The 25,325-nt window shown below is 42.8% G+C and overlaps 1 protein-coding gene across 1 annotated transcript in view; it reads left to right on the top strand.

Moving 5' to 3' along the window:
* LOC129324106 (acyl-CoA 6-desaturase-like) overlaps positions 1-20,625 on the top strand; it is a 38,891-nt gene extending 18,266 nt beyond the window's left edge. Inside the window, exons 4-12 of the mRNA XM_054971108.1 lie at positions 33-134; positions 4,951-5,076; positions 8,525-8,585; positions 10,311-10,387; positions 10,555-10,652; positions 12,204-12,300; positions 12,852-12,931; positions 13,407-13,532; positions 14,561-20,625. Coding sequence (XP_054827083.1) covers positions 33-134; positions 4,951-5,076; positions 8,525-8,585; positions 10,311-10,387; positions 10,555-10,652; positions 12,204-12,300; positions 12,852-12,931; positions 13,407-13,532; positions 14,561-14,612 — 819 coding nt within the window. The 3' untranslated portion in view covers positions 14,613-20,625. The remainder of the gene's footprint in view (positions 1-32; positions 135-4,950; positions 5,077-8,524; positions 8,586-10,310; positions 10,388-10,554; positions 10,653-12,203; positions 12,301-12,851; positions 12,932-13,406; positions 13,533-14,560) is intronic.
* Positions 20,626-25,325: the final 4,700 nt, after the last annotated feature.

The following is a 25,325-nucleotide window of genomic DNA, read 5'->3' as shown; positions in this document are numbered from 1 at the left end:
TCATTCTTATGATCATTTTCTCTCCTTTCAAGGCCCAGGCCGGATGGCTACAGCATGACTTTGGACACCTCTCTGTATTTAAGAAGTCTATGTGGAATCATTTAGTCCATAAGTTTGTGATTGGTCACTTAAAGGTAAGTCTTGTTCCCATTAAACATTAAGGAAATAGCTGCAGCAAGAGATGATGAAATTGGGTTATAATCTTTTTCCTGGCAAGGATTCTTCATCCTTAACAGACTCATAACAAGTAGAAATGTAAGCAGTAATGCATACCTCATCACTGACAAATGTTTCACCTGCTGAATTTCAATCATCACAAAACAACCTTGCCTACAGCTCTGCTTGGTCTTATTTTATTCTATACAAATATAAAAATAGTAAATTCTAGCCTCGTCTGAATCCTTCCAGTCAGAGCAAGAACAGGGAGAAATTAGGAACCTATTTGTAGTGTTAGAAGGACTTCTTGTAATATTATCTGAGGAGTACTGATTGTGCAGAGCTATTACTGTGCCTGAGAAAAACCAAATTAAATAAAATCCTCCATATGCAACAGCAGGATTATTAGATTCAGTCAAATACAAGACTAACAGTGCAATCGGGGGCAGGGGAGCACCCTGGAAGCTGACTAGGAGTTACACCCGACTTACACCATTGTAACCCCCTCCCCCATGACAGCTTGGGGTCCCCACCAGCACTTGGCCTTGGCAACTGGGCATGGGTGTAACTGAGGCATAAGTCCCTGCACTGGTGGGCCAGTGGGCGGGATAATAATATAATAATAATAATAATAACTGTGCTTATATACTGCTCTTCTAGACAGATTAGTGCCTCACCCAGAGTGGTGAACAAGTTAGTGTTACAATACAGCTGGGGAACTGGGGCTAAGTGGCTGGCCCAAGGCCACCTACTGAGCTCAGGGCAGTAGTGGGATTCAAACCAGTAGAGTGCTGATTCGTAGCCGAACCACTTAACCACTGTGCTACAGCAGATGTGGCTTAGTTACCTCCCTAAGCTGTTTTGGGCATGGGAACACTGCCAGCAGTGGCGGAAAGTTACCCCATGAAAAATGACGGTGTAGCCCACAGGTGCCCATTGTGCAGAAAAAGTTTATCATCCCTTACCCCGTACCTGAGCCATGTCCAGAATGTCTGACTAAAAACTACTACCCAAGTTCCTTTGCAGGTTGCCCATCTCCAGAGTCCTGGCTCAGGGAGGAGTGAGGGCACACCAACAGGTAAGGAGCTGGGGAGGTGGCTGCCCCACCTTGCTTATTCACACCGGCCTCTCCTCTCCTCTCCCCCATGTCCCCCAAATACTGACTTTTGCGGTTGAGGCTCTCCGGGAGGGGCACGTCTCATACCTGCCAAAGGCAGTCACCCAGGGAGCTATGCTCAATGCACCTGTTTGGGGGGGAGGGCCCCAAGCAGCCCATTCTAGGGCTCTACTCAGTCCCTCTCAGCCAGCCTCCCGTTTGAGAGAGAAGAGGGCACAGCTGAGGACTAGAGTGGCTGGGTACTCACTCTGGCAGCTCCCCCATGATGGCGGGCGTATGACCCTGTGACTGTTCCCCTCACAGGATCAGAGCTCCAAGCAGCCATGGGTGTAGAACAGCCAAATGAAGATGATGAGACCTTCCTGCCAGAAGAGCATCCATCATCTGGTTGTTGGCAGCAGATGTGACAATGGAGCCACCGCCATTGCCCCTGGCCATGGACAGCCTCCCAGGATGTGGCAGACCTAGCTGTGGCTTGCACAAGACTCCACCCCTTGCCGCATATGTGCCTGTTTCCCTTTCAGGCAGCTCGTGAACCATCAAGAGGGTCAAGGAGCATAGCTGTTCCAGCCCCTGGTGATCCTTTCGGGACATTATCCAAGCCTAGCCCATGTAGCTGTTTCCCAGACAGCCCAGAACTCAACCCTGCTCCTGAGAAGACAAGACGAGGAATGGCTCCTGTGGCTCTGACTGCAGCACAAACAGGTGCAGCTACCAGCCCAGCCAAGGGAAGTTAGCAGCATACAGCCAGACATCCTCTTCACTCTCGGCAATTCAATAAAGTCTGTGTCGAACAACTACTCCCTCCCTGCCTGTTTGTTCACCCATGGCTGAAAGGAGCTACCCCCACTCCTCCCTGGGGCACACAACTTTTTCCTAGGGATGGTCCCTGGCCCTGGGGCTCCAGGGAAGCTGCAGCCCCAAGGATCCCCCAGGAATCTCTGCCCCATGGGGTGGCTCGGCCCCTGAAAGGAGCAGGGGTCCATTGATCCCACGTGGGCCTCTGCATGCTCCCTCTGTTCCACCCAGTCTCCTCTTGCACAGTGGCGCAACAAATAGGGTAGAATGTGAAGTCTCTCCTATGTGTGGGAGGAGGGCTGTCAACCCCCCTCTGCACTGCTGGAGCCAGAGACACCAGGTAGATTGCTCAGCTATCTAGGGGTGGGGGTGATCCAGGGGTCGGTCCCCATGCGGCACACACATGCATGCCAGGGGGAAACCCCATCCCTGGAGGACTCTCTGAGGGGGGTGGCCATTCTGGGGTTCTTCTCTTCATCATTGAAAATGTGGGCTGGACAGGTGGCTGCCTGTCAGTCCCCCATTCTGACTGGGACTGTTAACCCAGGGACTACCAAAGAAAAAGACGCATTGGAGAGGGGGAGCTGTGCCCCCCCATTGGTGCTTCCATGTGGAATACTGTTTCTTGGAGGGGGGATCAGAGCGTGCATGTGGTAGTGCAAGTGCACGCCAGCTGTCTTGCAGTGCTCAGTGGGTTAACAGTTCCAATCAGATTGGCCCACGTAGCTTGAAGGCTGCCTGAGCTGGTTGAGCCTCCCACTCCCAATCTCCCTGCCCACTATCTCCAGAAGATCCTCCTGGTGCCAGCGAGTGGCCATTCTCCACAGTGCAGGGATGCCAGCCAGCAGCTGGAAGGAGAATTAGGGAGGCTGCAGCACCACCAGAGCAGGGATCCTATGAGCACCTCCCCAGCTGGGCACAAGCAAGACCGGTTCTCACCACGATGGCTCCTTCATCTGCATAGAGAGATCCTTTGTGGTGGCAGGAAGGTCAGGGGCAGGGAGCGGACCACCACCCTCACACTTGTGTGTGTGGCTCAGTGAGGAAGGCCAGCCCTTTTCAGCAGGCCACACGATGGTTGCACGTGAAGGTCTCACAGGACTGCAGGCGCCATGGCCAGGGCACAGCCCCTGCATGGTGAGGGTCTAGCTACCCAGAAAGTATTGGGTGGCTAAGTGTCTCCAGCAGAGCTGGAGGGGCTACAGGCCCGTGACCTGCCAGGACCGTTGCAGAGCCCACCACCCTGGAACCAGGGCTCCCCTCCCATGGATGGCTACGGGCACTGTGACCATAGGGACATGTGGTCCCCAGCTGCCTGCTCTCTTGCGGTGGGGGGAGGGGTGGAGATGTTGACAGGCAGCAGAAATTGTGCATTTGCTTGCCACTCTCATGCCTGTCATGGGAGCAGCATGGTCATTGGGGGATGCTGCCGGGGTTGTTGGGGATAGTGGGGCATGCACTCCCAGCTGCAGCCTCATTGCACCTTACTGGGCTCAGCTACTGCTGTAGCTCTTCCACAAAAGTTCTCGGGACAGATGAGCAGTGTAACAGGTGTGAGTCAAATTATTTAATTCAGAAACGGAATGTTTTATATTAGGAAGATCTAATTGAGTCCAAGGGAATGTGCAATAATCTCCATGAGTTCAAGCCAAAGAGTTCAGAGTTTAGGACAATAAGGTAGATCTCAGAAACTGTTGAAACCATTAACAACTCTGGCCTAAGACACGATACTAGAACAGAGTCAATAAGGTTACTACCATTTTATCCAACAGAGATTGTCTTGTTGGCAAAAATTTAACAAATGCCATAAGCTGGCTTTTAACAATCACTCTTTAAAAGCACCGATTGGGGAGATTCTGATCAAACTAGGAGGTCATCTCTTGAGATGGATAGGTTCCACCCACCCATGCACCCCCACCCCATCCATCTCCACCCCAACTCACTCCTGTGTTTTCAGCAGTAGCCTGGCACAAAAATTAAGCGGACGGGGCTTTTCTTGGTGTGGAGATGAAGTGGCAGGAAACAGTTTCCCTGCTTAATTATGGTATGTCAGGCTGCTGTTTAAGGCATGGGGAACATGGCTAACTTTGGTATCGACAGAATTAACGTGTTTGTGATGGATAGTCATGGATCTCTGCCCTTCTTGCTGTCCTATGTGGCACATTTTAGGTGATCATTCAAAACCACTGACCAGGCAGCACCAAGGAAACCTGGAGCAATGTTATCCTTGCCTTGTTAAAACAAAGCCTCACACATTCGGGGCTTGCTAGGCTCATAAGTGCCAATTTCTCAACAATGACTCCATTGTTGGCTACAAGCGGAAGCCTTTCCTCACTTTTTCCTTGGGATAACCATGGTCCAGCATATGTGAGTAGGGTGTTGTAACTGCTTGTGATAAACACAGGCTAGACTGAAGGCCACTTTGTGAGGGGAAACACACTGCCTGCTTGGACTTCTTAGAAAAGATCTGAAACAGCACAGACAAACAGCTATGCCTGTGATAAGCTATAAGTAGGTCTTCTGCTTACTTGTGTCAGAGCAGAATCTGGTACTCAAATCTCATAGAGGAGTGGGGGAGGAACAGAGCTTTATGGAGACAATTGAACATTATAATTAATTTTCCTCACTTTTCTTGAACTATTTCTCTCTGCTTTTCTATTCATACCAGACTTCTTGACCAAAACATTGGACTATAACATCAAAGCTCTCAGTTAAAAACTGATCCTGTACAAGGAGTTTTCAACAAATTCTTACTGTAATAAACATGTGTTATTTGAATTGCTTTGTTGTGAGCATAAGTAACTTCTACAACACAGAGGTGGCACACAAACAGAAATCAGAGTTGATCATGGACTGCCCATGTTTTTCTCATTCTACAGGGTGCCTCAGCAAATTGGTGGAATCACCGGCACTTCCAGCACCATGCCAAGCCAAACATCTTCAAAAAAGACCCAGATGTGAACATGCTGCATCTCTTTGTTCTGGGAGATACACAGCCGGTTGAGGTATAAGAGGATGTGAAGCTAAGCTGAATTTGTTTATGTATTTACTTAGGGAGTTTATATCCCATTTTTCTATGGACCATTCTAAGTTGGATCCTGCAGAGGATTTCTGAGAAGGGTGATTTTTGCCAATTCCTCATTCATGCTGTTCTTGGGAGTCCCCTGTCCTCCAGGAACAGCATTTAGGAATCATTTGCATATGAATAAAACACCTGTTTGGAAGAAAAAGGCATACTTTCTTTGTTTTAGAATAATGCACCCATATCATCACAGGTGCCATCCCAGTAGCAGCATTCCCTCTTGTGAAAGTGAAATGGAGGACTGCCTCCTCTAAGGTGCCTGCCACCCATGGGTTTTGCAGATATTTAAGTTAAAAGTACTAGACAGGGTTTTTTAAAAAAACTACTGCCTGATTAATCAGAGACACTTTTTTAATACATTGAAGGATTTTGAAACGGATCATCAAAGTACTGCAATGCTACATATTTTGTAATAAACACCTGGAGTCCATATTCCATAGTAGTTGCCGTGCCAATTTCTAGGTGTTGTGGATTTTATATTGTTGGGATGTTTCATGTAATTGCTGGTGGTAGATTTATATGACACTGAACCACATGGAGACACACAATATAACTTTGGAGCCTGTTGCTTTCGCAAATCATTCATTTGTAACAGCTGTCAAATCATGAAGCCAGCCTTCCTTCAGGTGGGCAGCTTCAGGCCTTCCTGTGTTACTTTGTGTAAGCATAGAAACAGGAGATCAGCTTTCTCCTCCTCCGGATTTCTTAAGAAACTGGTAGGTTCCTTCCTAAGTTCTGAAAGCTTATCAGGATTGATAGAAAGGGTTCATAGCCAGTGAGGACTGAAAATTAGCATAACTTGGGACAATGGGTAGGTTTTCAGAATTCATGCAGATAGAAATGCTGAACAGTTTTACCATCCTAAATAATCACCATCAAATTTGGCCACTATACTGCTCAACCTCAATTCCAGATCATTTATGAAATAAATAAATGAATAAACAAATTAAATAGCACAGGTTTCAGTGCTCACTCTTGTGGGACACCACTGCTTGCTTCCCTCCATTACAAGAATTGTCCATTTGTTCCTGATCACCAACACATGCAAATAAGTAGCTTGCAAGTAGCTTGTAAGTTCTTTGGGCCTTAGAAATAGGATGCTACTCAGGTTAGTTGATCATACTATAACAACTTGAGAACTAATGTAGCGCATTGGCGAAGAGGATAAAAAAAATGTTCTTCAGACATCTTTTCAGGACTTTCACAGATCCACCTGACTCACTTGTAGGGATGCCAGTCCCACCCACCACCCCCGCTTACCTGGCCAGTGGAAGTGGGGAATGCACCTCCTGGGGCATGTCCTTGGGCAGCACAGCACGATCACAGGCAGTACAGCGGCTGGATTCAGGCCAATTCAGGCTGAATCGGGCCGAGGCATAGCACGGTTTTGGGCAGCAAACTTGAGGATACTATCAACTTCCTTCTCAGTGTAGCATTTTTAAATAAGCTTGTGATGGGAGGGGAGTTCAACCAGGGGCACTTGCACATCTGCTTGTCAGAACTTGTTTCAGCATCTGAAGCCCATTTAATTAAGCAGCACACTTGTGCTTAGTGCCTTATGAAGCACTGTGAAACAATCAGTTGTGGGCAGCAGACCTAAGGATGCTGTCAACTGTCTTCTCAGTGTAACATTTTTAAATGAGCTTGTGATGGGGGGGAGGGTAATTGTGCCATTTTGATCCTTTGTCTTAGGTGTCAAAATGTCACTTGGGAAAGAGCAGCCATGTTTGGAACAGTAGAAAAAATTAAGGGGATTCTACACAGGATCCCTTTGAGCTTTCTATGGATAATTCCACAGTAGCAAGGTTACCATTTTGTTGTTGTCTTTTAATATGCCTTTGTCCATTTTAAAAGCATATGTTATCAAGCAAATATTCTTCTAAATCAGTTGTTTTTATATGCATCTGACGGACCTTCCATAGTTTTGACTCTAGTTTATTTTTCTTGGCCATGGTACGATGACTGCTTCGGAACTTTTTCTGATTGCTAAAGATAAGTAAAAGGACATTTTAAAACTGTGCAGGGCTCCCCACCTGTTGAAGCTGTGGGCATTCTAAACATTTTGAGAACAGGTAGTGGGCACCACCACAGAATGATCTTATGGTGATGGGACCAATTACAGAATGACTGCCATTTCCCCTCCTAGGATAAAGGGAGCTGCTGCTTTCAAAAGGTCTCTTTCTGCTGGCATAAAGGGGATGCCCACGGAGTTCTTCTGAAGCATGTCCTGTTTCAATATGGTGAAGAAAAGTCAGGACTGAAGTCAGGAAGCAAATTGGCAGCCACCACACTGAACCTGCAGCTGTCAGACAACATGCTATCAAATGTTTAAGTTCTGAAATATTTTGGCAAACATGTTTTATCATGTACTGCCCTTCCTCCAGGGAGCTCGACAATGTACATTCATTGCCCCCCCCTTTAATCTTTAAAACAGCTCTGTGGGATTAGTGAGACAGATAGGTAGTGACTGGTCCAAGATTACTCAGAGAATTTAATGAGTGGGGATTGAACCCAGGTCTTCCTAATCAACATCAAATGTATTGCTTTAGGAAAATAAGAAAATAAAGAAAGTAGCAAAGCTCTGAAGCAGTAAAATGGACTGCAGGTGATGGATTACAGCTTTGAAGGTTCTTTCATACAAAACATGTTCAAATAGAAAATAGCAAGGTTCTAGTCTCTCTCTCTACTTAGTGTGCCATTTTTTTCTGTTTGGGGGCAAGATTTAACATAGGGGAGCATCCCAGAATGTGGTCCTTCATGGCACTCAATCTACAGACTGTAGTCCTGTCTGTCCCTGCTGCCTTATCCCCCTTCGTGTCTTTGAGCCAGGCCTCCTTTTCACTCCCTTGATTTTAATACAGGTCTATTTAAAACGTGTGGTCTGTTTTGGTCAGTTTTCCTTTTTTTCCTCCCAGCAACCAAAAGCTGACACTTTTTTCATCCTAATGTTCCACCATATCTAGACAGGTCATCATGGGAAGAAAAAAACCCGGCAAACTTTCCCATGTGCCAGTCACAAAAGGAATACTAATGTTAATTGACCTCAGAAACATTTTAAAGCAACCTTGCAAAAAGGCCCATGGAAGTTTCTAGTCTGCAATAATCCTGACTAGTTTATGTGCCACAGACCATTCTGTGTCCTAAATGGAAAAGTACCCTCTTTAGTAAACTGTTTCATCTGGATGCCTGGAGGCAATTCTTTCTTGCCAAGGTAAGTAGACATTTACAAGCTTGATTTTAAATGTTAAAGGGAAGGGGTAAGATATAAAGGAACACAAGAACAAATTTTCCAGTATGAAATTGTTTCCATCCATGAGCGTAAGAGTTAAGATAACCCTTTCCCTTTTCCCTCTCCCCTCCTTCTTTTTCAGTATGGAGAAAAGAAACTGAAGTATTTCCCTTATAACCATCAACACAAATACTTCTTTTTTGGTGTGTATCTTCATTTCCTTCTTCCATTTCCATATCTGTAGAGAAGACAGGAGTCAAAATAATGTTTATAGTTCTTCTGCTTAAACATAGCTATTATCTATATCCAGGACTGCTGAGAGAACACTAGGCATACAAAACCTGGGGGCTCTGAGTGAGATCTGAGGAGCTGAGACAGATGCTGTTATGGAATAGTAGCAGTGTGCCTGTTCTACTCAAATATTTTCTGTGTGTTCTGAATGTGAGGAACAGCAGTGGGATGCGTTATCTTGGAGTTTGTGGTGGGTCTTGGTATCCCTGTTTATATCCTAACTATCCCCTACATGTGTCAGTATTCAGGCCTCTTCTGCATATCTGAAATGCAGGAGTAGGGTAATGTCCCTTTCAGTAAGTTGTAAACTGTCTCATAGCTGCCACTATTCTCCATTTTAAAATTTTACATATTCCATTAAGAATTACATTATGTACTCTTTTCTCTGTTTTTTATGAGCTCTAAGTCATAAATGATGTAAAATATTAGTGTCTAGGTAGACAATGACAGCTTCAAGAAAGATGGATTCCGTCATAAGATTTTTTTGTTGTTCTTGAGATGTAAGCAATAAGCATAAACTGGGTAGAAAAATGCCATTGAACACTTAAAAAAAACAGGGCAAAGGAAAGTAAGGAAAGGAATATCTCTAAGAACCTATTCAAAATGTTAAAACAAGCATGTTGACAAGAATCCTCTTGGTAATATTTCCCTTCAGGTGTGGAGACATCATGTTTAAATACTCCCCCATGTCAAAAATTCCCTTCACATATTTCAGAGAGAAACTAGGCTACAACTTTTCTCATTGGCACCAATGGGTGCACTGCCCCACCTAGAGTACTGATTGGCCTCTCCTAAGACAGACACTTTGATTTGTGATGTTTGCCATTTAAAAATTACAGTTTCTTTTTTGCAATAGGAACATGTGAGTTTTTTAAAAACAGCCAATTGCCACTCATGTTCAAAATTAGTAGCCCTCACCCAGCTGTGCCCACCTAGGATTCTTCCAGGTGCTTTTCCCAAGATCACCTCATCAAACATAAATGATTCTGAAAATATCCGTATATATCTAAATATAACATTGCACTGGCAGCTGCTTAAATGGAATGTTAGAATAAAGAGGTAATACAATTATTATTTATTTAATAAAGAGATTCTTTATACATGAGCAAAAGCTTTTGAACCAACTGCTGGTTTTCAGCTTATACCTTTCTGATACTAAAATACTCAGATACATGGGATGGTTAGAGGTTTATAGAAGTTCCTGTTGGGTAATGGGGAAATGATCATTCTTCTGTACCCTTCTTTAAAGCCCCACTTAAAAATGTGACTGCCCCAACTAACAAAAGAGGCTGGCTACAGTCTTACCTAGCTTTCTGCAGGAAGAAAGCATTTGTCATGAAGGCATATTCAAAAGTGACATTGCCTGCTAGTATTGTGAAGTAATTCAGCTGCTGAAAGACTGCAACATGTTCTTTTTCAGAATGTTCAAACTGGTTCTAAGTAGAAATCATAGACCTTTCGGGAAAGGTTTAATTGGATCAAAGTAGAATTTCTTGCTTTCTTTTTCCAGAGAGAGAGAGAGAGAGTCTCATTCCAGTCCTGATTTTTCCTATTATTCTTAAACAATTATCCAGCCCTAATTCATTTTATATTTCATGCTTCTCTGCCTCCTCTAATGACTCTGGTTTCCCTTTCAGTTTTCCCACCTCTCCTCATTCCAGTTTATTTCCAAATGCAAATCTTCATGACCATGTTCAGACACAAATTCTGGGCGGTAAGTGAAAGATTCTCTGGGTCCTACTGTACTTTATTCCACTATGCTCTCAGCTTCTCCAGAAGGATTGTGGGAAGAAGAGGCATTTCTGCACACTGTGTGACAGTGAGCAGCATAAGGAAGGAGGTCATCATCTGTAGTGCATAATTTTTTTCTTCTGTCCCTAGGACCTAGCCTGGGCCTTCAGCTATTACATACGTTACTTCATCACATATGTCCCGTTCTATGGATTTCTGGGATCCTTGTTTCTTCTCACCTTTGTCAGGTAGGACAAAGAGAGGCAAGGTGGTGTTGTGATCAGACTGTCACACTGGGGAGACCCAGCTTCAAATTCCCATTAAGCCACAAAGCCAAGGGTGACCTTGTTCCATTCACTTTCTTGAAGCCCGACTTTATTCACAGTGTGAGGATAAAGTGGGGAGGGGGGAGCAATAATGTGTTCTGCAGTTATCAAGAGATGAAAAAAATGTGTGTGAATCATTTCAATGTTTCTTATTGCTTTAATTATATTTGCTACTACTATCACCCTTGGATTGAAGGGAGAAGGAACCAGCGTACTGTGCAAAAGAGTCCAGCCACCTCTTTCCCCACTGTTCTTGCCAGGAGAAAAAGCCATAAATGCAGTGTACTATGAAGCTGGGGTGTGTTTTTTGTTTTGTTTGCAGATTTTTATAGCTCCCATGAGACAACCAGTGTAGTGTAGTTGCTAGATAGACCCAGGTTGAAATCCCTGCACAGCCATGAATCTCACAGGGTGATCCTGGGCCAGTGACATTCTTACAGTATCACCTACCACAAAGTAATTTTTTAAGCACAAAAAGGGGTGGGGGACCATGTAAACTACCCTGAGCTCCTTGAAGAAAGGGGGCCATGGTACAATCGTAGAACATCTGCCTTGAATGCAGTTGGTCCCATGTTCAATCCCCAGAATTTCCAGTTAAAAAGATCAGGTAGTAGGTGAAGTGGAAGAGCTCTGCCTGAGACCCTGGAGAGCTGTTTTCAGTCTGGGTAGACAACATGACCTTGATATACCAATGGGTCTGACTCTGTATAAGGCAGCTTCATGTAACATGATCAAGGTATAATAATAATAGCTTCAATGAGCTGAATAATTCTCAAATACAAATTCAGGTTAAAATAGAGAGTACTGGCCATTCTGTGGCCTTCCTATCATCTTTTTAGCATTTCCCTGAATTACGTTTGGATTTATTTACATAATCAGCCATTGTGAGATAGCTGATTATCACTTAAGTAACATCATTATCTAGTTTCTGTTTACGATCACAAGATTGATCAGAGGCTGAAATTGAGGGAAAGAGCTCCTGACTCATTAAAAACTACACTTGGGTTCTGTTTCATTTCAGGATCTTTGACCATAAACAATATCCAAGTCATTATCTTTGATTGATAAGGGCAGGTGAAATTTGCAGTTCATTGAAAACATTCAATGGCATGAGACTGGCCCTTGCAGTTAATAAAACTGTCTGGTGAGAACTTTGACATAACAGAACTGTATAAATTAGATTATTAAAAGAAATTAATAGAAGTGTTTTCTGTACATGTAACGCAATGTGCTACATCAGTTCCTCACTGAAGAAGAGACACAAAGGGCCCTGTCTGACCTAAGAGGGGAGTCTGTGCTGCCCCAGAGTGGTGGTGTAGTTTATGAATGTACAGATAACAGGGATCGTAGATGGTCTACCTTATGCAGGTAAACATCTGCACAACTTTCTTGGCCATTGCTTTGCCCAACCGTGCCCTGGAGGAACCTGTCCAGATCTTCAGAGCTAAAACCTTTTGTTTATTTTTCATGAAGGTTTATGGAAAGTCATTGGTTTGTTTGGGTCACACAGATGAATCACATTCCAATGGAAATTGACAGTGAGAAGCACAGAGACTGGCTCAGTGCTCAGGTAAGTTTCCAGTCAGAGTTACAAAGGTTGCACTTACGCACAATTACTCAGGTATAAATCCCACTGAATAAAATGCATGCTGTTCTATACTAAAACTTTAGCACAGAAAAGCACTTAAATGAAATAACTGTGAATTTTGGTGTCTTTAGTTTCCTCCCAACAGAAGATGTTTTTAATGCATAGGATAATAGATAGGTTATCTGACTTTGAATTTCCTGTAAATAAAAGGAACCAGGGACAAGAAACCCTGATCTCAGAAATAATTGCTATGATTATCTCTCTGAAACAAGGTAGATCATAGATAGCAATCTGATTCGTAAATCCATGGAAGTTTTAGTAGTAACTTTTGGTGCAGCAAAAAAGGCTGCATCAAAGGCAACAGTAGAACGAGATTTACACATGTGCACAGGACCTCTTTGGATTACATCTTCAGAATAACAGATTGCAAAGTGTAAGGCTAGATCAGCAGAAAAGCAAACTTTAAGTCCATTTGATCTGCTTCCAAGATTGGTCATCATTAAAAGCCACCACTGTTTCCTTATCTTTTACAGTTGGCGGCTACCTGCAATATCGAGCAGTCCTTTTTCAATGACTGGTTCAGTGGGCATCTGAACTTTCAGATTGAGCACCAGTGAGTATGCAGCGCTTGGATCAAAAGCAGATGAAAGAACCACTCTAGGGAAACTATGGGGACATATGAAGAGGGAAGAGTAAGAAGCTGGCATAGTCCTGCAGTTTGCCATTAAAAAGTAGAAAACAGTAATTCAGGACATTATGGCTTTAGTGTCACAATGCAGGCATTCCTGCACTGATGACCCCCTCTTAGCCATGCTTCATGTTAAAAATAACTCTCTACAAGTTAAAAAAATGAGAGATTCTAGCTGTGCTGATTCCTACCAGCAGGGTTTTTTAAAAAAGGAGAGAACATTTTAAAATGAATTCACCCATCTGCAATCTGAAGTTGCACAGTCCATGTCACAACCTCAGGACTCTGTTACCTCAATTTGATGTTTGGTACGTGCAGACTAAAGAGAAATCCAAAGGAATGTTTTCCCCATCAAGACTGCTGCTGCTATAGTTCCTTTATGTTTTCTGCTTAATTTAAGTTTGTTCCCGACAATGCCACGCCATAACTACTACAAGATTGCCCCACTAGTGAAGTCACTGTGTGCGAAGCATGGAGTTACTTATGAAGAAAAACCTCTAATGAAAGCATTTGCAGACATCGTTGGGTAAGAGCTTTGATAAAGATTGTCAGTCTGTTCACCTGTTCTAAGAAAAATAGAGGAGATGGCACATGTCCATAAGGCCTGCAGGCCATGCTTGACTTCCAGTGTGCTGCACTAAAATGCAACAGGAGCAATGAACAAACTCATCCATGTGCCCCAAATGGAATCTCAGGGTATGTTGGGATAGCCCATGATACAGCTGAGCCCGTCTGGCTCTGATCATTGCCTTGATGGGAGACTTCCTGGGCATCCCACGTACACCGCCTTGAGTGCCATAATGGGAGAGTGCTAGAATGTGAACACTACATATTCATGCTTCTTAGCAGAGGAAGGGTAAACCGTAAATGTGACCTGTTTACATCAAACATCGCACTGTACATGTTGTAGGAAGTGTGCACGTAACTCAGATGGCCCTAAAACAAAAAAATTATGAGTCAGGTATGGCCTGTGGGTCGTATGCTTCCTTTCCTTTTGATGTATGATTGTCATTCAGCTTGCTGCCCTGAATCCAACCACATAGACTGTCCAATGGAATGGCTTTTCTCTTTGCAGAAGGGAGGGTACCAATTCCCACCAATTCCCTCCTCCAACAATAGACTCCCACTTTGACCCAGTGTTGTTCTGGGATGACTGTGTGTTTGTGTGTAAATGCACACATGCGCTGAATTCCAGAAACCAAATTTGGAGAGGCTCAGTAGACTGCAGTAGGAGGGGGAAATAGGAAAGTCCTACTCTGCAAAGTCCACAAATGGTTGAATATACACCACAGTCTCGTCTCAACCCAATCTATCTCATTGTGTTGCTATGAAAATGAAATAAAAGAATGTGTGCTCCATGCCAAAGTCCTTGGAGGTAAGGCAGGACACAACTGTAACAAAACAAGTAATAGAGGGTCCCCATGCAAGTCCCAAGTATAGCTTTTTAGAATACATTGACTTCCAGAAAAACTTAGTGTTTAGTGTCTGTCAGTGGATATTCAAGCATACAGACTGTGTTGCAACTACTCTCATGCTTCTATTCTTGTTCTGTAGGTCCCTCAAGAAATCTGGAGCACTTTGGTTGGATGCCTACCTCCATAAATGAAGCTGGATTTCAATTTGGGGGGGTTGTGCTAGCAAAGGGGAGGGCTCGGGGTTCACATGTGTATTCTTAATGTCCAATTTCAGTCTGTATCTGTGTGCACATGTGGAGGGGAGTTTCCTGTCTTGTGAAAGTGATGCTGGGGTGGGTTTAGGGGCCCTGTTTAAAACCAGGGAGGGTTTCAGATATGTCTTTAGAGGATTAGTTGAAAATGCTGATCTAAACACATGGAGGCTGAAAATTGTTCCTTTGGTTGGGGAGGTCTTCTGTTTTGTGAAGAGCAGATGAGAGAGAGAAGGAGAAAGAGGCTGGAGTGACTCTCCCATCCCTCTTCTTAAGACTTATGGTAGTAGCCCCATCCCATGTTCTCAGGTAATTGGTTCACACGCAGAAATACAAAGGAACAGGCCCACTTCAGATAATGTGTTTGAACTGGAGAAAACACAAGGAGCGTTACTGTCGCCTTAAAAAAAACCCTTAAATCAGCTCAGGCCCTGCCCCCCTTAATAATGCTGGTACAAGAGGAGAAGGGACAAGACAATATACATTTAATAATACTCATAAAATATTTATTATTTGTGGAACCACCTAAAACTTTAAAAAAGAAACTCTAGGCATTGTATGAAACACTTAAAGAAGAGACTATGCCCAAAGGGCATAGAAGGTAATTGGAGCTGTGTGTATGTGTGTGCTCTTGCTCTTTTTCCACCTCCACCTCTCTCTACAAGGGGGCTGCAAGATTTGCAATGCCCATTCACACTGGACATCACCCTCATCCAGTTAGGGGCTACACATGTATGAAGGCAGGCTTTCATATTCATATCTCTGACCGGATGGGGGAATCATGCAAACAAATAGCTGTGATGTACATGAATCACCAGCCAGGCAGTGCACCTGCAATCTCTGGTGTTATTCCCAACCAGCTGTTCAGGACGGGGAGCAGGGGACTGAATGTGGTTCTCCACCACTCATCCTTGCCTGAACACTTGGCTGATGCTTTATAGAATCCTTCACCAGGGCTGTGTTCCATTTGTAGCCCCAAATTATAAAGGCTTGGGATGAATCAGAAAGTGATATTTGCTTCAGCAGGGGACTTGCTTTAAAGATTAAGACTTAATTCTGGACCCATTACTAGCAATAGGGTTTTTAGTAAATCGTGTACAGCATTCTCATAATGAGTTAAGAACAAACTACCATCAATGATTTCCTTTTCCTTTTCTCTTAGCTCAAGCCTGATTTACTAATTGAGGCTCTCCTCTTTAAGGACTATGCCTCTTGTGTTCTGTTAAAAGTATTTTGCCAGGGATCACTGCAGTAATTGCATTTCCTTGACAGCAAGCCTGGTGAGGGTTTTCTCTAAAAGCAACCGCTCCCTTGTCCAGCTTTGCTCTAAGTCTGTTGCATTGGCAGCTGAGCACAAATGTTTTCTGACTTTATTCCTTATGTGAAATTCCACAGACTCTAAGAAATATTTTTTGGAAATATTTGGTTCATTTGATATAAGAAGTTGAAACAGTAGATAGTAGCTCTGTACACATGACCTGTCTGCATGCTGACTGAATGCTAGAAGAGCAAGTGCAAGTGCATTAGCCCCACCTCTGTATGACTGCCAGCTCGTGGGCATGGCACTTGTACTTGGAGAGGAGGTGCCTGCACATATGTTCCCTCTCTGTGATTGGCAGTGTTTAAAAAGCAGCCCTATGGCATGTTTGCACCATGTAGATGACCCAGCAGTCATTCAAGGATAAGCACCATGCTCATGCCCGCTCTCCCCTCTGCCTGCACACTCAGTCAATGCATGGAGGGATCATATGTAGAGGACTTGTGATGAGTAGAATTCATTTATTTGCAAGGCATGTGGCTCACTTGATACAAAATTTGCCAAATCCATACAAAGATGGAAATGACCATAGCTGGCTAGGCCATTTTTTCCCATCTAGGTGGTGGCCTGTTGCTTAGAATAATCAAAGCTTAGAATTTCAGGAGCAGAGGTGCATTTAATAGTCCCACTGGTAGACAAAATGTGGACAAAATAAGAAGCTCTTGGCTTGTCCTTTTCGGTCACAACAGTAAGGTTTCTCTGTGGACATTGTTAACTTCTTTGAGTCTTGCTAAGTTTTTGATCTTTCTAAGCAAATCTTTTGATCTTAGAATGGTCTTGTTGATCATTTTAAGCAGAGTACCACCTTTATAAATCTATTGAAGTCAGTGGGCTTAGAAGAATGTAACTTTGCTTAGGACCATACTGTTAGAGTGTCTTTATACCTGAGGCTTAATTGCTTTTGAGTCTCTCTTACACTATTTATGTTAACATTCAGTTGTTGTGAATGTGGAAGAAAGACTGGAGGAGAATCATTTGTAAAGCAAACAAACCTATTAACCGATATCAGTTTTACATTATCATTGCAGAACTGATTAAATCAAAAATGGCCTTCATCTACTGCACCCAACTGCATGTCATTTGAAAAAAGTAGTTCCTCAGGCCACTCTTAAGAAAGTAGACCAAGTGGTTCACTCATATATCCTTACACCTCATATTGAATGGCTTCTTTCAATCTACCCAATTGTACAAATGATTTCAGTGTATCTAGTGTATTTTTATCCTGCTTTACTCCAAGGAGCTCAGGATCACAAGAAAAGGTTCTCCCTTTTCTACTTTATCCTCAACAACTCTGTGAGGTAGGTTAGGCTGAGGGTGAGTTACTAATAGGAATTTGAACTCAGTTCTCTCAGATCCTGGTCTGACACTTCTATGTACTATACCACATTGATCTGGTTCACTAGTGCTGCCTCTGATTCCACATTTCCCATTAAAAAGGAACGCCATCAAAAACTGGCTGAGACCTTCTTCAGGCCTTTTAACATAATAGCTTTCTTATACATATGAAGAATCCCAGACTTCTGGAGAACAAACTTGAGCAAACTATGTGGTTTCAATGATCACCAATAGGGCTGGCATCAATTTCTGTGACTGTGATGGGGGGGAAAGATCATCTGCTACATTTCTACTGGACATGACTGGAATTGCCCAGATCAAGCATAATGCATTAATTAGAATGCTGAACTTGAACTGGAGCAGACCTGTGTTCAAACCCTACTCAATCATCCAATTCACTGGGTGATCTTGGCCTAACATACCTAGCATAGTGGTTGCCATGTAGCGGGGGAGAGAATAATCCCAAGTATACTAACCTTGGAGAAGGGCAGGATACAAATGAAATAAATATGCCCATGACAACTCTGATGTAACAACAGTTTGATTACGTTTGAGACATGCAGTTTACAAGGTTTCTGGGACCTTCTTCATGTGTCCTATACTTCTGTTTGAATGGTATAAAATCCAACACATCTATTTACACAAGTAATTACTAAACTGAATCCCTCAGCATGCAGTGTAATTTTGGATCAGCCATTCATATTTAGATGTTAATAAATTAGATTACAATTGAATTTGCTCCTAACACCTATTCAGTGCCTCTGAATATTTGACAGGGAATATAAATGTTACTTGCCACTGTGTACCTTGATATCACAGCGGTGACTTTTGATCACACTTCCCCCCCCCCCATGTTGTTCCTACTGTGGCTTGTGGAACTCTGGTTCCAGAATTAATAGGAACATTACATATTTGGTAACCTACTTAGACAACATAGGAAATGACAAGATAACATGACAATTGTGATTAACACAATGGCATATTGCCTTAATCTTTCTAGGCATGACCCAGCCAAAACTAAGTATTGTTAAATTCCACTGATTTAAACGTAAAAGATTTACAGTGCAATCTTGAATAGAATTACACCCTTGTAAATCCGTTTAAATCAATGAGTTTAGAAGGGTGTAGCTCTGCTTAGGATTGCATTATTAAACACAGAGCTGAATCCAACCAGCTTTTTTACTGGTGAAACAGATCCCCCTTAAACCACCAAAAAGCTATGCGGGCAATCATAAGACCTGTATAGACAAATGTCTTGTGGGATGGGGACCTGTAATAAGGAGGGGAATTGGGAAGGATTGGGCAAACAAACAGCCCTGGTGGGATCTAAATCATGATTACCTATTCCATTGAAATCCATGGAACATGTAAGTGCTTAATTTTAGCTGAGTCATTCCCTCAGTCTCTCTCTGGTTCTGTGAATGTATTTTACTTTCTCTGCTCCAGCAGGGAAAGAATAGAAGTACTGTAGCATCACCTATGCAATCTTCCAAGCAGGCAGCTCACTTGATCTCAAGTCTTTTGATATTTCTCCCCTTTCTTCTTTGCAGTGGTTCCAGAACAAATTGTCTCTATCATGGTTGCAGCTTTATACCAGGTTTGGGCCGTCCAACCTCCTTGCAGTCCTTGTTGGGATTTTTTAATATTTGCTTAGGCGTGCCCCAAGGACCTCCAGAAAACTTGGGATTCAGCCAGTCTTTCTCCAGTCAGTAGCCTTATTCTCATCAGTTCATGGAAAAGTTTACAATGAGTGTACTATTAAAAAATTCATGTCTATAGGAGACTGTGCACTACCACTGCCTCTAGGAAGTGACAGTTGCCTCTCCTGGTAGCTGTAGAAACTTCAAGCATTACTGTTTGACACAAACAACAATGTTGCTGGGACAATCCATAGAAGTAGGGGCCAGTATGTAGCTGTAATAAGCAATTATTTCACTGAAAATGTAACAAGTCCTAAAGAGAACAATATGGGGACAGGAAAGTGCCTCAGAAAAAATCTTTCCTCTCTCAACTAAGACAAGTCCAGTGGCTGTTTTTCATTCTAATCACAGAGATGTTCAGGGGAGGGTGGATCTCAGTAATTGAAATAAATGTTAGTTTTTGCATTTAGGAAATATCTGAGTATTCTTTTTTCTTCCTTTTACCCCAGGGGATCAGATCAATGACTAAGTCTGTAGTCCGTGTATTTGTGGGTAAACTCAAATGTAGTTGTGTCAATTAGGTATTTTTACATCAGATTAACCTTTCAAACCATTCCCAATGAAATTATACTTTGAAAGCATAAAATATTCTTGCCTGTGCTCACCTACATGTATACAAATAATATGTGTTTGAAGCAAGCTGGTGAATTTTATTATTCCAAATGAAATACATATCTTTACTTTCTCTAATTTCAAAGTCTTCCACTTGGACAAAGTGGTATTCTGAGGAGCAGAAGTTCAGCAGACTAACGTTAGGGTGGACCAAAATAAATTCATAGTGACATAAGTCAAGAACTCTGTGTGTGTGCGTATGTGTACACATAACTTCCACAATGAATTTGATAACTAGACTGCCTATGCAGTTTGCCAAAAATAATATCATTAGGTGATTGTGTAGATTTTTGGTATCAAAGCTATTTAGAAACTCAGTGCTTTCACATGGCTTCACCATTAAAATTTCAACTGGATTAGAGTATGCTTTTATAAACACTGACATTCCTCTCTCTCTAGTTAAGGTATACTATGTTGCTGTTATCTTGAATACTTTCCTTTAAACTTGTTTAAGGAGAAAAAATAAGTGGAATATCTCTGCTAGATACTAGCCATTTTGTTAGGCAATGAAGTGTTCCAGGTGATATTCTAAAAGCAAAATAAAGGGTGTATTGTGGAAACTAGCAGTTGGAAAGTTTCAAATGGAAGCAAGTATCAAGAGAGACTCTGGAACATTTTTTAAAGCAAGTCAAAGAAAGTGTGATGAGGAAACGGGACCACATGAGCCAGTTGAGATGTGGAAGACCTACGAATGGATCTTTCCAATGTTTTCTACAGGAAATAACCACCCAAGGCCCCAAACTGAGGGTATAGTGCAGACAGTGGGCTGACTCTTCTCCCCCAAAACTGATGTCCCAGGCTATTGCAGGGCTAAGTACTACTAGGATGGGTCAGTTTCAAGTGGTGAAACCGAGCTGGTAAGGGTTAAGCCCCTTTGGCCACTGTGCCATGGCCCTGATCCAAAACAGGGTCCCACACAATTGCCATTTCCTTTAAAAGCATTAAGAAGATCCAGGGCTTTTTTTCAACTGGAACGTGGTGGAACGGAGTTCCGGAACCTCTTGAAAATGGTCACATGGCTGGTGGCCCCGCCCCCTGATCTCCAGACAGAATTTTATTATTATTATTTATTCAATTTATATACCGCCCATCCCAGGGGCTCTGGGCGGTGAACAGTTAAAATTGATAAAAACAAAACTAAAATCAATATACAAATAATAAAACAAATTAACAGGTGCAGTGGTGGGGAGAACCTTCCCCACCCCAAAGGTGGGAGGCCGACATGGCACCGCCCCCTTCAATCACCAAACGCCTGGCGGAACAGCTCTGTCTTACAGGCCCGGCGGAACGATAATATGTCCCGCTGGGCCCGGGTTTCCATTGACAGAGCGTTCCACCAGGCTGGGGCCAGGACTGAAAAAGCCCTGGCCCTGGTTGAAGCGAGGCGGGCTTCCTTAGGGCCGGGGACCACAAGTAAATATTTATTCGCTGATCGGAGCGATCTCCGGGGAACGTACAGGGAGAGGCGGTCCCGAAGATATGCCGGTCCCAACCCACTCAGGGCTTTAAAGGTAAGAACCAACACTTTGAACCTGATTCGGAATTCAACTGGAAGCCAGTGCAGCTGGCGCAGGACAGGTGTGATGTGTGACTGGTAAGGTATACCAGTCAGGACCCGTGCCGCCGCATTCTGGACCAGTTGTAGTTTCCGGATCAGGCCCAGGGGTAGCCCAGCGTAGAGTGAGTTACAGTAATCTAGCCTGGAGGTGACCGTTGCATGGATCACTGTAGCCAGGTCCTGGGGCGTCAGGTAGGGGGCAAGTTGCCTGATCTGACGAAGAAGGGAGTTTAGATTGCCAAGCGGCGCAGAGGGCAATCTAAACTCCCCTCTGTCTGGAGATCAGGGGGCGGGGCCACCAGCCATGTGACCATTTTCTCCAAGGGCAACCCACTGAGTTCCACCACCTCTTTTCCCAGAAAAAAAGCCCTGAGAAGATCCATTTATGGGATCCCACTGATGGGATCATCCTCATGTCACAAGCCTGTGGAAGGGAAACTTAAAAGATGTGATGGGAGTGAGGAGGAAATATTTACAGGCACAAGAGAGAAATTGGATGGAGAAAATCACCTAAGAACTAACTGCTTCACTTTCTTACCTAACAAGGCCAATTCAATATGTGAATTGTAAATAACAGTGCAAAATTGCATCAAGAGAAAAGATACAATCTCAAAAACTAAGAGAAATCTCAACAACACAGGAATACAATTGTGCCATACGCTGTGGCCTAAATCCAGAGAGACACTCATGTAAAAGTGTAACAGGTATCCACTCCTGCAATGAGCAAAGAAGCTCACTTCCTTCCTCCCAAATGCAGTAGCATTGTCAGATCTGTGTGTCATCAATTTAGTCTATGAAATTCATGATGACTTCAATGGACACTGTTTCTGAAAGCCCACAACAAAACAAAGTATAGCATTTATTGATGTATTTGTACTGATTGTGCAGATGTGTTGCTCTAAAAATGTGATACACAGTTGGAATCTGGAGGAGTTTATGTGTATATAAAGTGCTGTCAAGTTGCAGCTGACATGGCAACCCCATAAGGTTTTCAAAGCAAGAAGCATACAGAGGTTTGCCAATGTCTGCCTCTGCATAGCAACACTGGAGTTGAAGGTCTTGCATTCAAGTACTTAACCACAGCCAACCCTGCTTAACTTCTGAGATCTGATAAAATTAGGCTAGCCTGGGACATCCAGGTTGGGGCTAAAGGAGCTTACAGGCTGCAAATGCAGTGTGTGATCAATGGTTTTAATGCTCAAATGCAACCCTCCGTTTTCAGTACCAAACCTTCAGGTTTCCGTCAGCCTTCAGTGGGGAAATCACCAAAGTTTTAAGCATCTGCCATAGCAGATTCTGAAAGGGGTGTTGAAGATTAGCAGAGCAACCTATACTCAGTTACACCCTTCTAAGTCCATTGACTGCATAAAATTGCACTGTAAAATTAATTTCACCCCTGGTGTTCTCTGTCAGCTGAGTTTTAAATCTTTAAATGCTGTATGAAAACAAAAGAAAAGGAGCTCCTTGTTCTGTAAATACCTGCCATTCCATCCTATATGTGGCAACTGTTTAAAGAAGAGAGAATAATTTAGCCCTTAAAGTACAGTGCAGCCCAAAAGGTGGAGAATTTTGTATCAGAAAAAGGCCCCAAATTGTCTCAGTCCTTAATTAAACTTGTCTTGAGGGAACCAAGTGACCTTTTTCTTAGTGATTACTGTTCAATAAAATCAAAGCTGTTCATTCAACATAAAGTGTTTTGTGTTTTAATTGCACACATTAAAATACCTAGGGCCTTCACTGAAATACATGGATGTACACCTACTTAGATTGTCCTGTCAAAACACAACCATGAATATCAGCAACGATATCTGTGCTCTGTGAAGGGCTTCTCATAGTGGCAGTTATACTAAGCATTAACTACTTCAGAATACAAGCATAATTTTATTTATCATTCAACTGATTTTAAGAGTGTGATCTTCTATTATCCTATTCACTATTAATATCCAGTATGTACTTTAAAAAGTATGTTGGCCATTTTTAAGATTCTATCAGAATGTATTAGAGAAGAAAAGGGGTGTGTGGAGGGGGGGGTCCATCTGGATTTTCTGCTTCAGTCAGTAAAATGTTTTGGGCCAGCCCTATTCAAAGGTATGTTCACTTTGACTATGTTACAAACAAGCATACCAATAGATTGCAGAATTTCCCCAATAATTAATTGGAATTAACCATTAAGCAAGCCTAAATTGAATTAACTTGTTAAATATATGATTGTAAACCCACACTAAGCCTTACCATTCAAAAGATCTTTTGGGATCAAATATATTTGTTTGCTTGGTTCTGTAAATTATTCATCATTCCACTAATGAACTCAACAGATGTTTCTTCAAAGACCTTTAAACTACAATGTCTGAAGATGGACACTTCTCAGATTAGTTGCTTCTTAGAACAAGATGTAAGCCCTTACAGATGTTTGCCATTGAGGTCCTTCATGAAGTGCTCGAATGCAGGTGAAAGTTAGACATACCAAAACAAAGTTTCAGAATAACAGCAGCAGCAACAAGCAACAACAGTGTCCTTATATACCTCCCTTCTGAACAGATTAGTGCCACAATCAGAGTGGTGAACAAAGTCAGTGTTGTTATCCCTACATTACGGCTGGGGAGCTGGGCTGAGGAGTGACTTTCTCAAGGCCACTTGCAGAGTTCATGGCAGTAGTGGGAATTGAACTAGTAGAGTGCTGATTTGCAACCTAGCCACTTAACCACTATGCTACAGCAAAGTTCATCAGTATTACTAAATATTTCACATACATGTAGCAAAGTTGGGGAAATAATGGAAGGATATGTTTAATCTACCAAACCAGTCAATGGACTGGATGTCAAATGATGAGCTATATAAAGTGCGCAGTAAGCAACATATTTGTATTCTCAAAAACCATTTTAAAGCATGATATGTTAAAATGGACATCTACTAGTTAAAAGGGTTATCTCTTGATTTAAATAGCTCCTTATTCTTCACTAGTCTCATAAAATAATGGATATTCCTGATGGTCTTAACTCAGACCTTCATAGAATAAAACAGATGGCCCTTGTTTCAATTATCACAGTACACATCAGCCCTTCTTTTAAAAGTTTTGACTTTAGTTGTTCTCACACAATCATATATCACACTGAATCATGGCTTTGTAATTTTAAATGTAGTGGGCTGGATCCAGTGATTCATCAGCAGAAGTTGCTGATACTCATGCATATTCCACACTTTCTGCTCCTCTCAGCAAGACATTTGACCCTGGATAAATTGACTCCTGGGGCTGCAGGACCTGTGTGAAGTGGCAGCTTGGTGTAGTGGTTGAAGTGTTGGATTAGGCTCTGAGAGACTCATCTCCAAATCTCCACTGCCATGAAGGTCACTGGGTTGCAGTCCTAAATTCGAGTTACACTTTTCCAAGCCCAATGAAATCAATGGGTGTAGAAAGTTGTAATCCTATTTAGGATAGCCTAACCTACCTCATAGGATTGTTATGAGGGCAAATAGAGGAGGGGAGATTGGTGTATGCTGCTCTGAGCTCCTTGAAAAAATGATGGGATTAAAATGTACTAAATAAACAAACGAATAATAGCCATATAAGTCAATGGGCTGCAGTGAGCAGGGGGCACACTGTAGACCACTTCCTGCTTCTATCCTTGATGGAGCCCCCCAGATGGAAGAGGGTGGAGTGACGAATTTTATTACCCCCTTTCTCACCACAGTCTACTACACACATGGCTTATTACTCCAGATAAGTCCCAGAACCCTGGGAATCAACTTACCCAGGATCGAAAGGGTCGGGGGTGGGGCAGGAAAGATCTGTGAGCCTTGCACTGTGGGATCTCTGGGTCCAGCTGCTGTCATGCTTATGTTTGCACATTTTGCTCTGCCAGGCACACTTGAAATTGTAGGAGTTTGGTTAGATTACAAGAGAGTGTTTAATGCAAGTGGGCTATGGTCATTTAGGAAATTTTTATATTGCAATTACACATAAAGCTCCTTGAGTCAGAGACTGTACAAGCATGAAAATTTCAATAGGGCTACCAGAATTTTTTTCTAACAGGTTTTACAATCAATCATTTCTCCCAACAATTAAAAAGGTGGCACAAGATTTTAAATGCTATTGTCCACTGAAAAGCTGGGTACGTGCCATCCTCCTCCCC

Source organism: Eublepharis macularius, chromosome 2, assembly GCF_028583425.1.
Source record: "Eublepharis macularius isolate TG4126 chromosome 2, MPM_Emac_v1.0, whole genome shotgun sequence".
NCBI lineage: Eukaryota > Metazoa > Chordata > Lepidosauria > Squamata > Eublepharidae > Eublepharis > Eublepharis macularius.
Note: the sequence above shows the minus strand (reverse complement) of the source record. Positions and strands in the feature narration are given on the sequence as shown.